The sequence below is a fragment of the Artibeus jamaicensis genome, unplaced genomic scaffold (assembly GCF_021234435.1).
Source record: "Artibeus jamaicensis isolate MK-2021 breed Jamaican fruit bat unplaced genomic scaffold, CSHL_Jam_final contig_787, whole genome shotgun sequence".
Lineage (NCBI taxonomy): Eukaryota > Metazoa > Chordata > Mammalia > Chiroptera > Phyllostomidae > Artibeus > Artibeus jamaicensis.
This window is the reverse complement of record NW_026521972.1, coordinates 5,921,137-5,934,646: the sequence shown is the minus strand read 5'-3', so window position 1 is coordinate 5,934,646 and position 13,510 is coordinate 5,921,137. Positions and strand designations below refer to the sequence as shown.

General features: G+C 40.6%; 1 protein-coding gene across 3 annotated transcripts in view; it reads left to right on the top strand.

The window, feature by feature from the left end:
- ABCB1 (ATP binding cassette subfamily B member 1) overlaps positions 1-13,510 on the top strand; it is an 81,567-nt gene that overhangs the window by 16,326 nt on the left and 51,731 nt on the right. For all 3 annotated transcript variants that reach the window (XM_037129260.2, XM_053672792.1, XM_053672793.1), the window contains 4 exons: positions 2,108-2,279; positions 8,697-8,748; positions 10,697-10,888; positions 11,493-11,664. In XM_037129260.2, the coding sequence (XP_036985155.2) occupies positions 2,108-2,279; positions 8,697-8,748; positions 10,697-10,888; positions 11,493-11,664 (588 nt within the window). The remainder of the gene's footprint in view (positions 1-2,107; positions 2,280-8,696; positions 8,749-10,696; positions 10,889-11,492; positions 11,665-13,510) is intronic.

The window sequence follows — 13,510 nt, the reverse complement described above, 5'->3', positions numbered from 1 at the left end:
CAAAGCTGGAACAAAGCAGCTTTTCCACAAAGGAGGGAATGACCATTTGCTCAGTTCTGTACGCTATGCTGTTAAATCATGTGGAACATATATTGTGTTTACTTTTTCTTTGCCTTCCTCCTTCTGTTTAACACTGAAGGCAAGAGTTCTGTCTTTGCCCTTTACCTCTGGCTTTTATCCATCTCATGGAGTAGGCATTTTCTGGGCCTGCTTGTGTTTATTCTGGTCAATGATTAGCCTTGGAGTTAAAATGTCTTGTGGGGTGTTGATGAAAGAAATCCTTACATGACAGCTCTCTTTTCTCGGCCTCTATTGAGGAATTTTATGTTTTATCCACTTTAATGAAGTATCTGAGAGAAGATAAATGGTCTCTGTCCATCTCTTCCTTCGTGTGTCTGAGTGTGTGTGTGTGTGTGTGTGTGTGTGTGTGTTAGAGGCAGGTGAGCGCTCAGTCAAGACAAATTAATGATAAAATGTAGCTGGGGGTTCAATGAAATATGAAAAAGTGCCCCAAACAATTTCTCATAAAGGTCATAATTTGTAAAGTGGACAGTGTTTCTAAATTATGTAAGTATATGTCATTAACCCAAACTGAACCTTACTTGGTTACATCTTAAGAGCAAGAAAAATTTTGAATGTGAATACCTAAGTATATATTTGATTTTCTTACTCTAGACTCCAATTTTTACTTATTTTGAGTTACTTATTTACTGAGTTACTTATAACTCAGCTTCACTTTTCCTTCTCTACATGATGGACCTTCAAAAACTATTCTGTTGATTTCTCCACCTGTCACCTCAACACTTACTCCCACTCCTTGCTTCCGTAAGTTCCTTTTGAACTAACTTGATTGGTTTCTCTCTCTTTGTGGAGTGTAGGTTAGTTCTAAAATTTTGCTTTCTTCTGCCGTGCCTCTTGTTTTGATCTTAATCTTCCTTTTGGTTTATGTGACCTGCCCAGACCTCTGACTTTTTACCCAGTTTCCTCCTTAAAGATCTGCTGACTGTAACTGCATCTTCGGTCCACACAACCACCCCTGTAAACACCCACAGCTGGAGCTGGCTTCATCCTGTTTCTGTTTTGTTTTCTTTCATTTGGTTTTTCAGTCCTTACCTAGTTCCTTAAATTGTACAGGCGAAATAGCCATTGTTCCCTGAGTGGGCCTTTCCAACAGCCCAAGCCAGTTGCCCTCATTAGATCCAGAGAAGTATTTTCTTCTTGGGACTGGCCTACAGTGAAAGAGATTGTGCGGGTCTGGACTGTCAGTCGTTAAGGCCCAGTTCTGTATTCTCAAGAGATCTATTTTTTTGATAAGTGTGTATCTTTTTCTTTGTTTTACTTTTTTAAATTCTCACCTGAGCATATGTTTCTTGATTTTAGAGAGAGAGGGGAAAGGGGAGGGAGGGAGGGAGGAACATTGACATGAGAGAGAAACATCCACGTTGCCTCCCATATGGGCCCTGACCAGGGACCAAACCCACAGTGTCTTGGTTTACGGGATGACGTTCCAACCAACTGAGACACCTAGCCAGAGCAACAAGCACGCATCTTAATTCATTATTTTCCTCCTCACTATTGAGGCCGAATTACATTAAAATAATTTTACATTTATGCTGATGCTATTATGCAGCTGATCTGTGACCTGAGCCAATTTCTTAGAGCAACAAAGTATGTTTGCTCAGTGGGGTCCTCAGAGAGACCTTTGGCAATCAAGATTTTTCTTGACTAAAACATCTTGAAGTGAAAAGTGGCTTCTATTCTTGGAAATCAGAGCAACAGATACTATACTTCTATTTCTGTACCATTAAAGACTTTTACAGTTTCTCAGGGGAATATTCCATTCCTCTCGTCAAACTTAATGCAGAAGAAAAGTAGACATGATGAATTCAATATGAACAAGACATGATGAATTCAATAAGAAGAATCGGGCACCCATTTTTAATTAGGTTATTGCCGTAGTTTGGCTTGGACCAGCATGGTAACAGTAGTAATCTGAAAAATGGTTGGATTTGGGGTATATATGGAAGATAATGCAAACCATCCTTGAAACTGTGCTAATTGTTCCTGTTCTCTTCCTTTCTCTCTCTCTCTCTCTCTCTTTTTTTAGTTTCGCTATTCAAATTGGCTTGATAGGCTGTACATGGTGCTGGGAACCGTAGCCGCCATCATCCATGGAGCTGGGCTCCCCCTCACCATGCTGATCTTCGGAGACATGACGGATAGCTTTGCAAATGCAGAAAAGTTCAAAAACATTACTTTTGCCAACATAACCAATCAAAGTAAGTATTGCTGGTGGTACCGATTTTAGTGAAAGCCTGAAGAAAAATCAATCACTTAGAGTGATATTGCTAAATATGCGCTAGTGTGTTTAGTGTGTGGAGGGGTCTGAGCTATAGTTCACATTTTTAATAAGTTTGATAAGATAATATTGACGAGCATTAGAATGTACAATGGAAGTGCTGGCAGAGATATGTTGAAAAAGAGAGAGCTCTATGAAGTCAGAAATATCCCAGGACATTTCAGAAAGAGGTATAGCAACCTAATCTGGACCTTGAATGGTATTTAGGAACCAGTGGAACTCTCTGCCGTATTGGACATGGGTGTAAGAGACAGGAGTCCAGGATGTTTCTGGAGTTTCTAGCCTGATAAACTGGACGCAGTTAACCATCAAGTAAGATGCACAAGGGGGAAGGTAGGGTAGGTGGGTAGCTAATATCAGAAGTTTAATTTTGGACATGTCACAAGTTGGGCTCTTTGGAAACAGATGCCGACATGGAGAAATGGGGCCAAGGGAAGGGGTGCGTGTGCTTGTGCACACGTCTGTATTTAGGGTGGGAGAAATAATAGCTTGTTTGTACGCTAATGAAAAGGATCCTAAGAGAGGAGAAGGTAATGTTTTGAGAGAGTGGGAAGAGATTTGCTTGCTTCAGTGTTCTCCATGAGAGAATGGGGTTGAATGCTCAAGAAGAAATACTCGCTTTAGGTAGGCGCATGGGTTGTTCATCTACAATGACAGGTAGGAAGACGGAGAGTATTTGCACCAGTGCCCAAAAGTGGGTAGAAGGGGAGGTGAGAATTTGTGAATGCTGCCCTTTGACTACTTTACTTTGCTGAGTCCAGTAGGAAGCAAGACATTTGGCTGATGAAGAAGGGAGGTCTAATGCCGTCCTCCAGGAGAATGGGAAAGCAAACGGGCTGTCAGAACATTTTGGGTGTCAACCTATACACACCTCACTCCTGATTGAGGACGGGCTGGCTCCTGAGTTTCCGTGTCAACTTTGCTTGAGGATGTATTGATTTAAACTAAGCTCCCCAAAGACTTAAAACCTGGAGTGTACTCATGTGGTAAAAATGTTTAAAATGCCTGTTTGAAAATACACCTGTGAATACAGTGATACCATATAGCTTTCACAATGGCCCTTCAGCCTTTGTCTGTGATGGATGCCATGAATCCTCTCCCCAGAAAGAAGCACATAAATATTCATAACAGTTTGGGGTGTTTATACCTTTCATACCTGTCTGTGGATCCTAAGGCCCCCTTCTTTGTGATCATGAGGAGCATATTATTTACCCTAAGGCAAGACTACTTCAATACTGTGAATGCAGGTAATGAGTTAAGCCAAAAAATTTCATTGTATGTTTGAGCTGTGTAAAATCCTTCCTGATGTTTAAAGGGACCTGCCAAAAGAGTTCTGCCACCTTTGAATTGGCACCTTTCTTTTATGCCATTCACCAAAGGGGAGGATAGCATCAAAGGTTTCGATGCTGGTCCTAGAGAGGAGGGCAGATGAATTCTCTGATGCTTCTGGAGGGAGAACCAGCCTACTGAACTGCCAAGGCTCCAGACCCTCTCAGACCTTTTTTCTTCTTCACCTTCCCCAGGTGGAACGTCATCATGTTTCCATGAGGGTAGTTTAGGTACCAGAGCCTTCTTGTTGGACAAGAAGTATTCCTTCCTTAAGGAGATTTGGATTTACTAAGGCTCTTGAAAGCCTGAGAGTGTTAAGCTAACCATGGGGTTTAACGAGACTGCCCTGAACTCTTTGAGAGCAGACCCTTGCCTCTGTGCACTAGACCCCTCCTTAGCACTGCCTTCTCCCCCTGGTTGTCGGACACCAGCCTTTGTCTTCCTCTTCTTTGCCGTGGACCTGATTTTGTGATACCCGACTCCCGCTCTCTCCACCTTGTTGCCAGTGTTTGCCTTTGCCTTAAAATCTCCCATGACTTGGGCCTAGGGATGAGTTTGTGTGAACAAAGACTGACCATTGCCGAACTTCCGTAGGATTCTCATCTTTCTTAGGAGACTGTCCAATATCTTGGAAATGAGCCAAGATGAAGGTGGTTGTGATTTCAGACATTTTGTGTTGAAGGTGACAGGTTGGATGCAAGTATAGATGACATTCAGGCAGTTAAAGAAATGAGAGTGAATCTGGGTGTAAAAATTAGGACTAGAGACTTGGCAAAATTTGCTTTGAAGGGATACTAAATCTCCTGGGATGAGATACACAGAAAAGTAGGAAGAATTGGGGAGCCTTGAGGAAAAGCTCAGTTAACAATGACTGAGGCCAACATCCACTGAGCATTAAACTCAGGCTGAGCACTGTGCTCAGTGCTTTACGCGTATTAACGCCTTTATTCCTTTTGTGCACGTGAGGATGGCAACAGTATCTACACTTTAAGGATGAGGAAATTGGGTTCAGATGGTCGAGTAAGTTTAAGTTGCCTGAGGTCACAGAGTTAGCAGTTAGTTAGCATTTGAATCAACTCAGGCAGGCCCCAAGTCTACACACTGAAGAAATGGAGGATCCCAGAAAGGATAGTCTGACGATAACATGCTAATCCAGAAACTGAAGGACCTGGGGAAATTTGCCGAGTCTCGTAGTGGTTAGCAGTCAGAGACCTTCTTTGTATAGGTTCTTGGTTATTTTTTTCACCCTGGTGATTCAGGTTATGGCCTTTCTCTTCCTCCATAACTGTATTATGGTTGTTTCTCTTCAGCCTCCTACTAGACTGTGGGCGGAGGAGGGGAGAAAATGAGACACCCAAATTTTAATAGGAGTCAATAATTCAGATTAAAAGGGATACAGTAACAATAATATAACTTATTTTTATGTTTATTATTATAATTTCTTCCCTCGCTGGCCTAAAACTGCTATGAGGAACAAGAAAACTATTTGTAAAATGTCAGTTCTCAAAAATAGCAACTATATTTTGCTAGTTAAACTATGAGCACGTAGATCAAGTGCAGCTTTTGAATGTGTATATTAAGACTTTGGTGTTGTAAACAGAGAAGACACTGCCATCCGTGTCCTCAAGGCCAGCATTATGAGTAGGCTCCAAACTAGAACGCTAGCTAATATTTCAGCTGTCAGTACATACTTTCTAAAAATGTCCACGTTGGACGTTTTGTTTTTACTTGGTCAAGGCTTTCCTCTGCAGCTGACCATTCATTAAAAAAAAAAAATCGTGGCGATTTCTGGAAAATTCAGTACCAAATAATGGCAATATACTCGCGCTTCCAAGTGTATTTTTTTACTGTGGCAGTTTATTTTTTTAATTTGAGTTAAAACTTAAAACTATGACTGATTTTTCTAGAATTAGTATCATATAGGTTTTGTTTTGTTTTTGTTTTTTTGGTTGCTCTTGAGGGAATGCCTTTTCAGCTAAAAATAAATTAGTCACGGAGGCTCACCAGGTAAAATAGCAGGTAGGGAATCACCCCTGGCTGAAAGCGAGAGGGGGAGTGGTCACTGGGAGTGTGCTCTCCTGCCCCGGGGCAGTGTCCAGCTCACTCCTCACCAGCCCAGCACACGTACCTGCTACACTGCACACTGTACCCGGCTACAGCCTGCACCTAGGGCCAGCTTCACATCTTGGCTCCACCACTCTAAATTTCCTGACTCAGCGCTCACTCTTACCCACCTGTACGCAATGCTCCACATGCTGTCCCACTGAGCATTAAAAAATACAGGGCACATTCTGTAGTATGGAATCAATACAGACTCCTTCCCTTGGCCTGTGTGGCCCACAGGATCTGCCCCCGATTCCTGTCAATCTCATTGTTTAACACCTACTCAGTGCAGACCGCCCCCACTCCCTTCTTCCTCCTTGCCACGGAGAACCTGCTTGAAGAACCTGCTTGCCTCTCTCGAATCAGTCCTTTCTCCTTCAGAATGACTTTTTGTTCCCAACCTACCCCAAAGTCACTGTAGCCTGGTGCTTGATTTACCCACTAAGAGTTATTACTCTTATCTTTTTACTATCATCTTGTTAATTTATTGGTTTGCATGTTTATTACAGCTTCTCAAATGGGTAGAAACGCATAAGGGAGAAAAAAATTTCCTGGGAAAAACTATTTTAGGTAGTTCAGCAGTGGTACCGTTTCATAGGAGGTTTGGAGCCTGAAAGTCAAAAATCCAATGAGATGAGAAAAACATTAGGTTTTACCCCCTCTGTTCAGAACAATTCCTAGGACAAAGTCACTGTGGAAGATGGTTTGAAACCCACCTTTATAATAAATCTCTTGCTACTGATTAGAAAATCACAAATGTATCCATGTCACATTCCATTTCTACCATTCTTAGGTGTTCAGGAGTTAAAACTCCTAGACATAAGGAAGTATTTGGGTCAGATAAAAATGTAATGTAAAGTGATCCGTAAACGATGTGGAGTCTTTAGTCAGTGTGATGGGCACTGTTTAGTTGTAGGTTTCTTTGAAGTCTTGCTTGGATTTAGAAAAGACTTTTCTTACCAGGTAGCAAGAGAGTGGTCTACTGTATCCTTTTTTAGTCTTAAAATTTGTGAGACACATATATGCAAAAGAGGAGAGTGGTTGGAATATTTTGATATATGGTACACATGTATGGTGGCTCTGTAAAAGCACCTGTGAGACTTTGGGACAGACTAGGTGGCAGTGGAGAGAGCAGGCTGTGCACTGAGGATGCAAAGAAGCCAAGACAGTCACTTCTCTCAGAACTCACACCAGGGGGAGTCCGGGGAGGAGCCAGATACAAGCCATCCTACTTCCATTCTAGTACTGACTTGGTACATTGAATCCTGTGTCAATTATGATGGAATTCTGTGATAAGGTTAGTCCCTTTGCTAGAGGTAAGCCATTTGAGAGGAGGTAATATTGAACCTCCTATTTGTGGAAGGAGGAGTCTTTTTCCAGAAGAAAAACCATAAAGGTGCTCCAGGTAGAGAGAGCAGAATGAATTAAGGCTTGGAGGAAGAAAGCTGTTAGCAGCTCTGTTGCATCTTTTCTCAGTATGTGGAAAATATTGTATTTTAGTCTAAAAGGGTGGAGTTTACAAAGAGGTCAAAGACACCTGTATTCTGAAAACTGTAAGACATTGAAGAAAATGCAAATAAATAGAAGGATCTAATTTGCTCATGGATCGAAAGAATTAATATTGTTTAAATGACCTTACTACCGAAAGAAATACACAGATTCAATGCAATTCCTGTTAATCACAGTAGCTCAAGTCTCGGTCTCTGCCGGTTTTAGTTAATCTTATACTTTACTGGCAGGTAAGTCATCCGAGACTCAAACCACTGGCTGCTGGTTTTTACACATCATACCCGTGAGGCCTGAATTATCTTTCCAGCTACATACTCACCTCTTCTGATCCTCACCCTCACCACGCAACCCGCACCCCGGCTGAATTGGCTCACTCATTCTTCAGACTTGCCGTGGACTTTTGCTCCTGTGGTTCTCTTTGCCGGAAGTTTTTCTCCCCTTCCCCACACCTGTCAGAATCAGACTCATCGGAACTAGGCCCTCTCACGTCAGTTACATTCTAACGTAACATTTTAGATGATTACAAGATTAAGTGTGTGTCTCTCCAGTGATCCATCAATCTTGAGTATGATAGTATTTACCACATATTCATATATATGTATATAAGTACACTTAATACAGCATTGCTTGTAACAGTAAAATATTGGAAACAACTAAAATGGATGTAATTTTGAAAAAATACAGATGCACATATAAAAAGACACATCCCGACATGGAAAATTGGCCACTAAATATGGGCTGTAATTTTATTTTTAAAAATAGGCATGTATGTATGTATTTGTATACATGTATACAGAAAAGAAAAAATGAAACAGACACAGCACAGTATTGAACAGTGGTTACTGTGGGTGTTGGTGGAGCAGGGGTGTTAAAAGTTTCAGTGTGCCCTGTCTAACAATGTTAATACTGACTAATGCTACATTAGCATTGATTACCTTATTCTTTGTACTGTATGTTTTTTTAAAAAACTGGAGAAATGAATGCAGTGTTGGATTTTAAATACTGTGCTTTGATGTCAGGTCTGCACTAATGTTTATTTGTCAGGACAGAGACCCTAGAAAAGACTTTTCTCTGTCTTCTCTGAGTGATACTTCATTAAGTATTTTAATTCAAGGAGACCAGTAGTCCTGCTTCTCAGTACATGTGGGTTTCTTTTTGCAAATCAACTTCATTGAAGTTAGTGGTGGGGGGGTGGGCTGGTTGCACGTGGCCACAGCGAAGGATTCGAATGGATGCTGTAATGTTTACACACAATTGAAACGGAAGCCGTTTGAGCTCTTTGTGTGTACATTGTTCAGTGACACAAATTTGGTTCATTTTTAGATGCTTATTTTTAGTGGAGAACAAAGAGACATAATGGTACATGTCTGTTTTGCTTTTGTTTTGGGCGGTCTAGGTATGTTCAACGGCTCAGACGTCTTCATCAAGCTGGAGGAAGACATGACCAAGTAATCGACATTTTCCTAACTGTTGTCAGCTTTTCTGTCTCTAGACTGATGGTGGCAATCTTTAAAATCTTGCATATAATAGAGATTTAAAATTTGGAAGGGAACAATACCATTGTTAGTTTTCTAGGAGAATATGATGCAGAAGTTTTTTAAGAAAATAATTTGCCATGTAAGATGTACTTAAGTCAGGGTTAAGCCTCGATTCGATTTATGTGTGTGTTGGTAAATCTAGAATATCATATATAGGGAAATTAGGTTTCAAAGTGGCCTTTTATAATGTGGAATTAATTAAGAATCACATTTTCAATGGCTTTGTTATTATTAGTTTGCTTCCTGGATGTGTTCAGTGATGATACAATAATGAGATCAATCAACAGGATTTTTTTTAACACAGCATGTAATTTTAAACAATGAAACAAAACATCCCAGAATAAATATTAGTCACTGAAACCTTAACTCACCCCAGGGAAGCTTTCGTTAATGACTTACACGTTTTGAACTTTGTACCCAAGACCAAAGGTATGAGTTGGTGAATCAGAAGATAATGATTCCATGTTTTCTTATAAGTGATCTGGTAGATTTGAAAGAGAATGGAGACGCTTGATCATTTTCTGAAAGATGAGAAGCAAGTGCTTCCTATGATATTCATAGGAAAAGGCTTTTTTTAATATTGCAGAGGATAAAATTGTCCTCTAACCACCTTATAAATGCTTAAACATAAATATATTTTAAGTAAATGTAAACTGATGGTTAAAAATATATCAGCTGATTCTCAAAGCATGAGTTCTACTTGTTAAATAGGATTTCTTTGTAGCTATGTCTTGCTAGATTATTAACACTTGGATAATAATTAAACATTGAGTTATGTATTAAGTACAATTTAATATTGAATTACATCTTCCTTGGTAAACATTGTAAATTACAAGGTGTAGGTCTGGGGCGATGTCTTTACCAGGATTCCTGCTGAGTTGAATACTAAGGTGGGAGCAGTAAGATCAGAGACTATCTGATTATTACATAGCCAATTTTTAAAGCCTTTGTGTGGTTTATACAACATTTTTATTTGAAGAGAGCAAATAATGAATAAAATGGGAACATCGATACATTATATTTCATTTTAGGATAGTTGTCTTTAACTTAAAAATTAATTGCTTAGTAAAACCCAAGAGGGTTAAATTGCATTCTTAAACAGGAAAACTCAGAGCAAGGAAACAGAAATTCAACATTTCTGGGTGATCAAGGGTCTGATTTTAGAAGATGCTCAGGTTTTTTATTGTTAGAATTCAAACTGGCAGGACTGGTCTTTGATTCATTAAGCATTTTAGGATAACTCATGATGGCCAGTTGAGCAGATAATATAAAATACTTTTAGTTTCACGTGTCTCTTGGCATCGCAGTTCTGTTAGATCAATAGCAAAAAGGCCAGGGGACCACTTCTGTCTCTTGGTTCCACTTTCTGGCAAGTCTGTCCCTTCTTTGCATTTGCCAATGTGCAGAAAATACCTCCTGGTGCTCATCAAGCAGACAGGACAACAGTGGCCAAGCTTGCCTGATGCTGTGATGTCTTTCCCAACAACTGGCGTCCTCTGAGTGCTTACTGTGTGCCGGGCACTGACTGGCCCAAGTGTATTATGTGCGTTACTGCATTGCTATTCTATCTCCATTTTACCAGTTAGAATACCGAGACTTAGAAAGGTTAAGCAGCTTGCCTATGAGTACACAACAGGTAATTGGGCCAAAGCAGAAAGCACACTGTTAACCCTCCCACACTACACCAGCACAGACACAGTTAAATGTGTACCATCACTTCTGCTCGTAACAGCCCCTTATTTTTTGTTAAGGATGGCAAGATAGCCAGATAGCCGAAAAAGCAAAAATGAGTGGTCTGTTTGGGAAAGATGCATTAGCTAAGAAACAGAGCATGTGCTGAATTTTTGTTGTTTTTCAGGTATGCCTGGTATTACTCTGCAATTGGTGCTGGTGTGCTTGTTGCTGCTTACATTCAGGTTTCATTCTGGTGCTTGGCAGCTGGAAGACAAATACATAAAATCAGAAGACAGTTTTTTCATGCTATAATGCGACAGGAGATAGGCTGGTTTGACATGCATGATTCTGGGGAGCTTAACACTCGGCTTGTAGAGTAAGTACCTAGTTTTATGTTGAACTCAGATGTGGTTCTTATTCTTGGTAATCCTTGCTCAAGGGCATACCTTTTTGTAAAATTGATTTTAGAGTGGGAGGAAAGGAAGCAGGGGGAGGGAGGGAAAGGGAGGAGGGAGAGAGAGAGAAAAACAAATGTTGATTGGTTGCCTCCCATATGTGACCCTGACCTGGGATCAGACCTGGCCAGGGTGGTTCTTATTCTTATGAAGATGAAGAGATGGTAAGAGATCTGTTACAGCTTAATACATCACTTGGAAGTAATTAGGAGACTAAATTCCTTCTGAGCAGTGACCATGTCTTATACATCTTTTTGTTCCCGTTACATGAGGCAGGACATGAGGGGACCTGCATGAGTAGCACTAAATGACCAAAAATAAATAAATAAATAAACCCCATCTGAGGGTGTGGAATAGAGCAAATGTGAGACTTTCTGGCGGTATAGCTGGGCAAGATCCTAGATATAAACTAATTTACCCTATACTCAGACAAACAAACAAACACAAAAAAACCAACTGGATTGAGGAAAAAAGTGGTGTGTTCATAGTTCTGACATTTATCTCTAACATTATCTGTTCTTTTAGTGATGTCTCCAAAATTAATGATGGAATTGGTGACAAAATTGGAATGTTCTTTCAGTTAACGGCAACATTTTTCACCGGCTTTATAGTGGGATTCACACGTGGTTGGAAGCTAACCCTTGTGATTTTGGCCATCAGTCCTGTGCTTGGCCTGTCCGCTGCCCTCTGGGCAAAGGTAGGTAAAGCCTGTGAACCCAGACTCTCAGCTCTTCCCACCCAACCCCACCTGTGGAAGGCTGCCTTTACCAAATGGTGATGCTGACTCTGCGCTTGGTACTTGTTTCTAAATCTTCTGTTCAGATTCAGGGGGAGCAAGCAGATGCCACTTCACTGAGTTCTGCCCTTGCCAGGACTCTGTGCTGTCCTGGCCAAGGGCTTATTTGGGAATGAAATGAAAAAGAAAGGAATAGCTCTCAGATCTCATCCCCTGCCTTTTTTTATTTTTTAAAGATTTTATTTATTTAATTTTAGAGAGAGGGGAAGGGAAGGAAAAAGAGAGGGAGAGAAACATCAATGTGTGGTTGCCTCTCACATGCCCCTAGTGGGGACCTGGCCGGCAACCCAGGCATATGCTCCAACTGGGAATCGAACCCATGACCTTTTGCTTCACAGGCTGGTACTTAACCCACTGAGTCACAGCAGCCAGGGCTTATCCTCTGCCTTCTTAAAAAAGGCATGCTCAACTCTTAAAGAGCTGTGTTCTCTAGTTGACAATTCCATATACACAGAGCAAACAGATTCAAGTTCAGTGAACGACACATTTGTCCCATTCAATTAACCTTATTACTGGTTTTGGTATTTTTGGTTTTGGAGATTTTGCTTAATTCATAAATCATTGTTACAGTTTTGTCATCATTGTAAATGGTTCTGTATTTATATATATTAAATCCATTGGCATGAAAGTAATTTTTAAAAATACTTCCTAGTCCCAGTTACATGTAAATCCTAAACCTGCAGTTCTCTCTCCCAATCGCAAAGGCAGAGTAAAACTTACTCTCTCTTAAGGCTGGGTGTGGTATTCCCTTTAACTTACTGACGTAAGAGTGGGCTGTGGTGGAGAGATTGGCCTCGTATGTAATTTCCGTTGGATACAACACAACGTAAAAAAGGTACTACAAATTCTTGTGGCGAAAGGATATCAAATAAAGGAGAGCCAGTCAAAGCCAAGGCTAACATGAAATTAATCAGGCTGTAAATATTAAGAAGTTGTAGAATTTTACTTTGTAGGGTGGCTATTTTGTTATTGCAAACAGTAACTGCCATTTATTGAGCATCTACTATGTCAGGCAAATACATGAGTTATCTTTCTAAGTATAGCTATTAGGTCATTTTACAGAAGAAGAAACTGAAGTTTTGAGGTGTCTGTTAATTTATTGCTCAGAGTAACACAGGGTTTAAATGGTGTTTTTGGTGGTTAAGTCACAGCTCTTGTTTCATTCGGCCAAAACGTTTGCAAAAACTTTCTGTGTTAATCAATTTTTCTATTTATTAGAATATTAAGTAAGTCAGGTGGCCAACTCTGATACCAGTATTTGTTGATAAACTATTTAAAATGTATGATGTCCATTTCAGATAAGTTAGGAAAACAGTAAATTAATCTTTTGTTAATTAGTTATGCCTTGCTTCAGGTACTATTCATGTAATAAAAGGAGCCCTGGGTTTATTACTGGAGATATAAGCTTAAGTCCTCACTCTGCTATAAACTTTGATATGATTTCAATCAAATTTCTTAAATGTACTGGTTGTCAGCCATTTCAGAAGAAATGTGGTCCCATGTGGGAAGTTTCTGTGCCCCTGTGAGCCTGAGGCTCTCCTACCCAACCCAGAGGCGCCAGGGCAAGATGGCAGAATGGAAGGGCACGCAGTCCCAGCAAGCCCTCTGGTCCAGAAAGCCTTTTACACGTGTGCTGGTGGCTCTCTTGCCACCTCCCAGAGACTGGAGCAGCTAGAGGTCACAGGAAGGAGAAAGCACGGTCTCTGCCCCCAGAAAGACATCCCCAGTGGCTGACCTTGAGAAACCA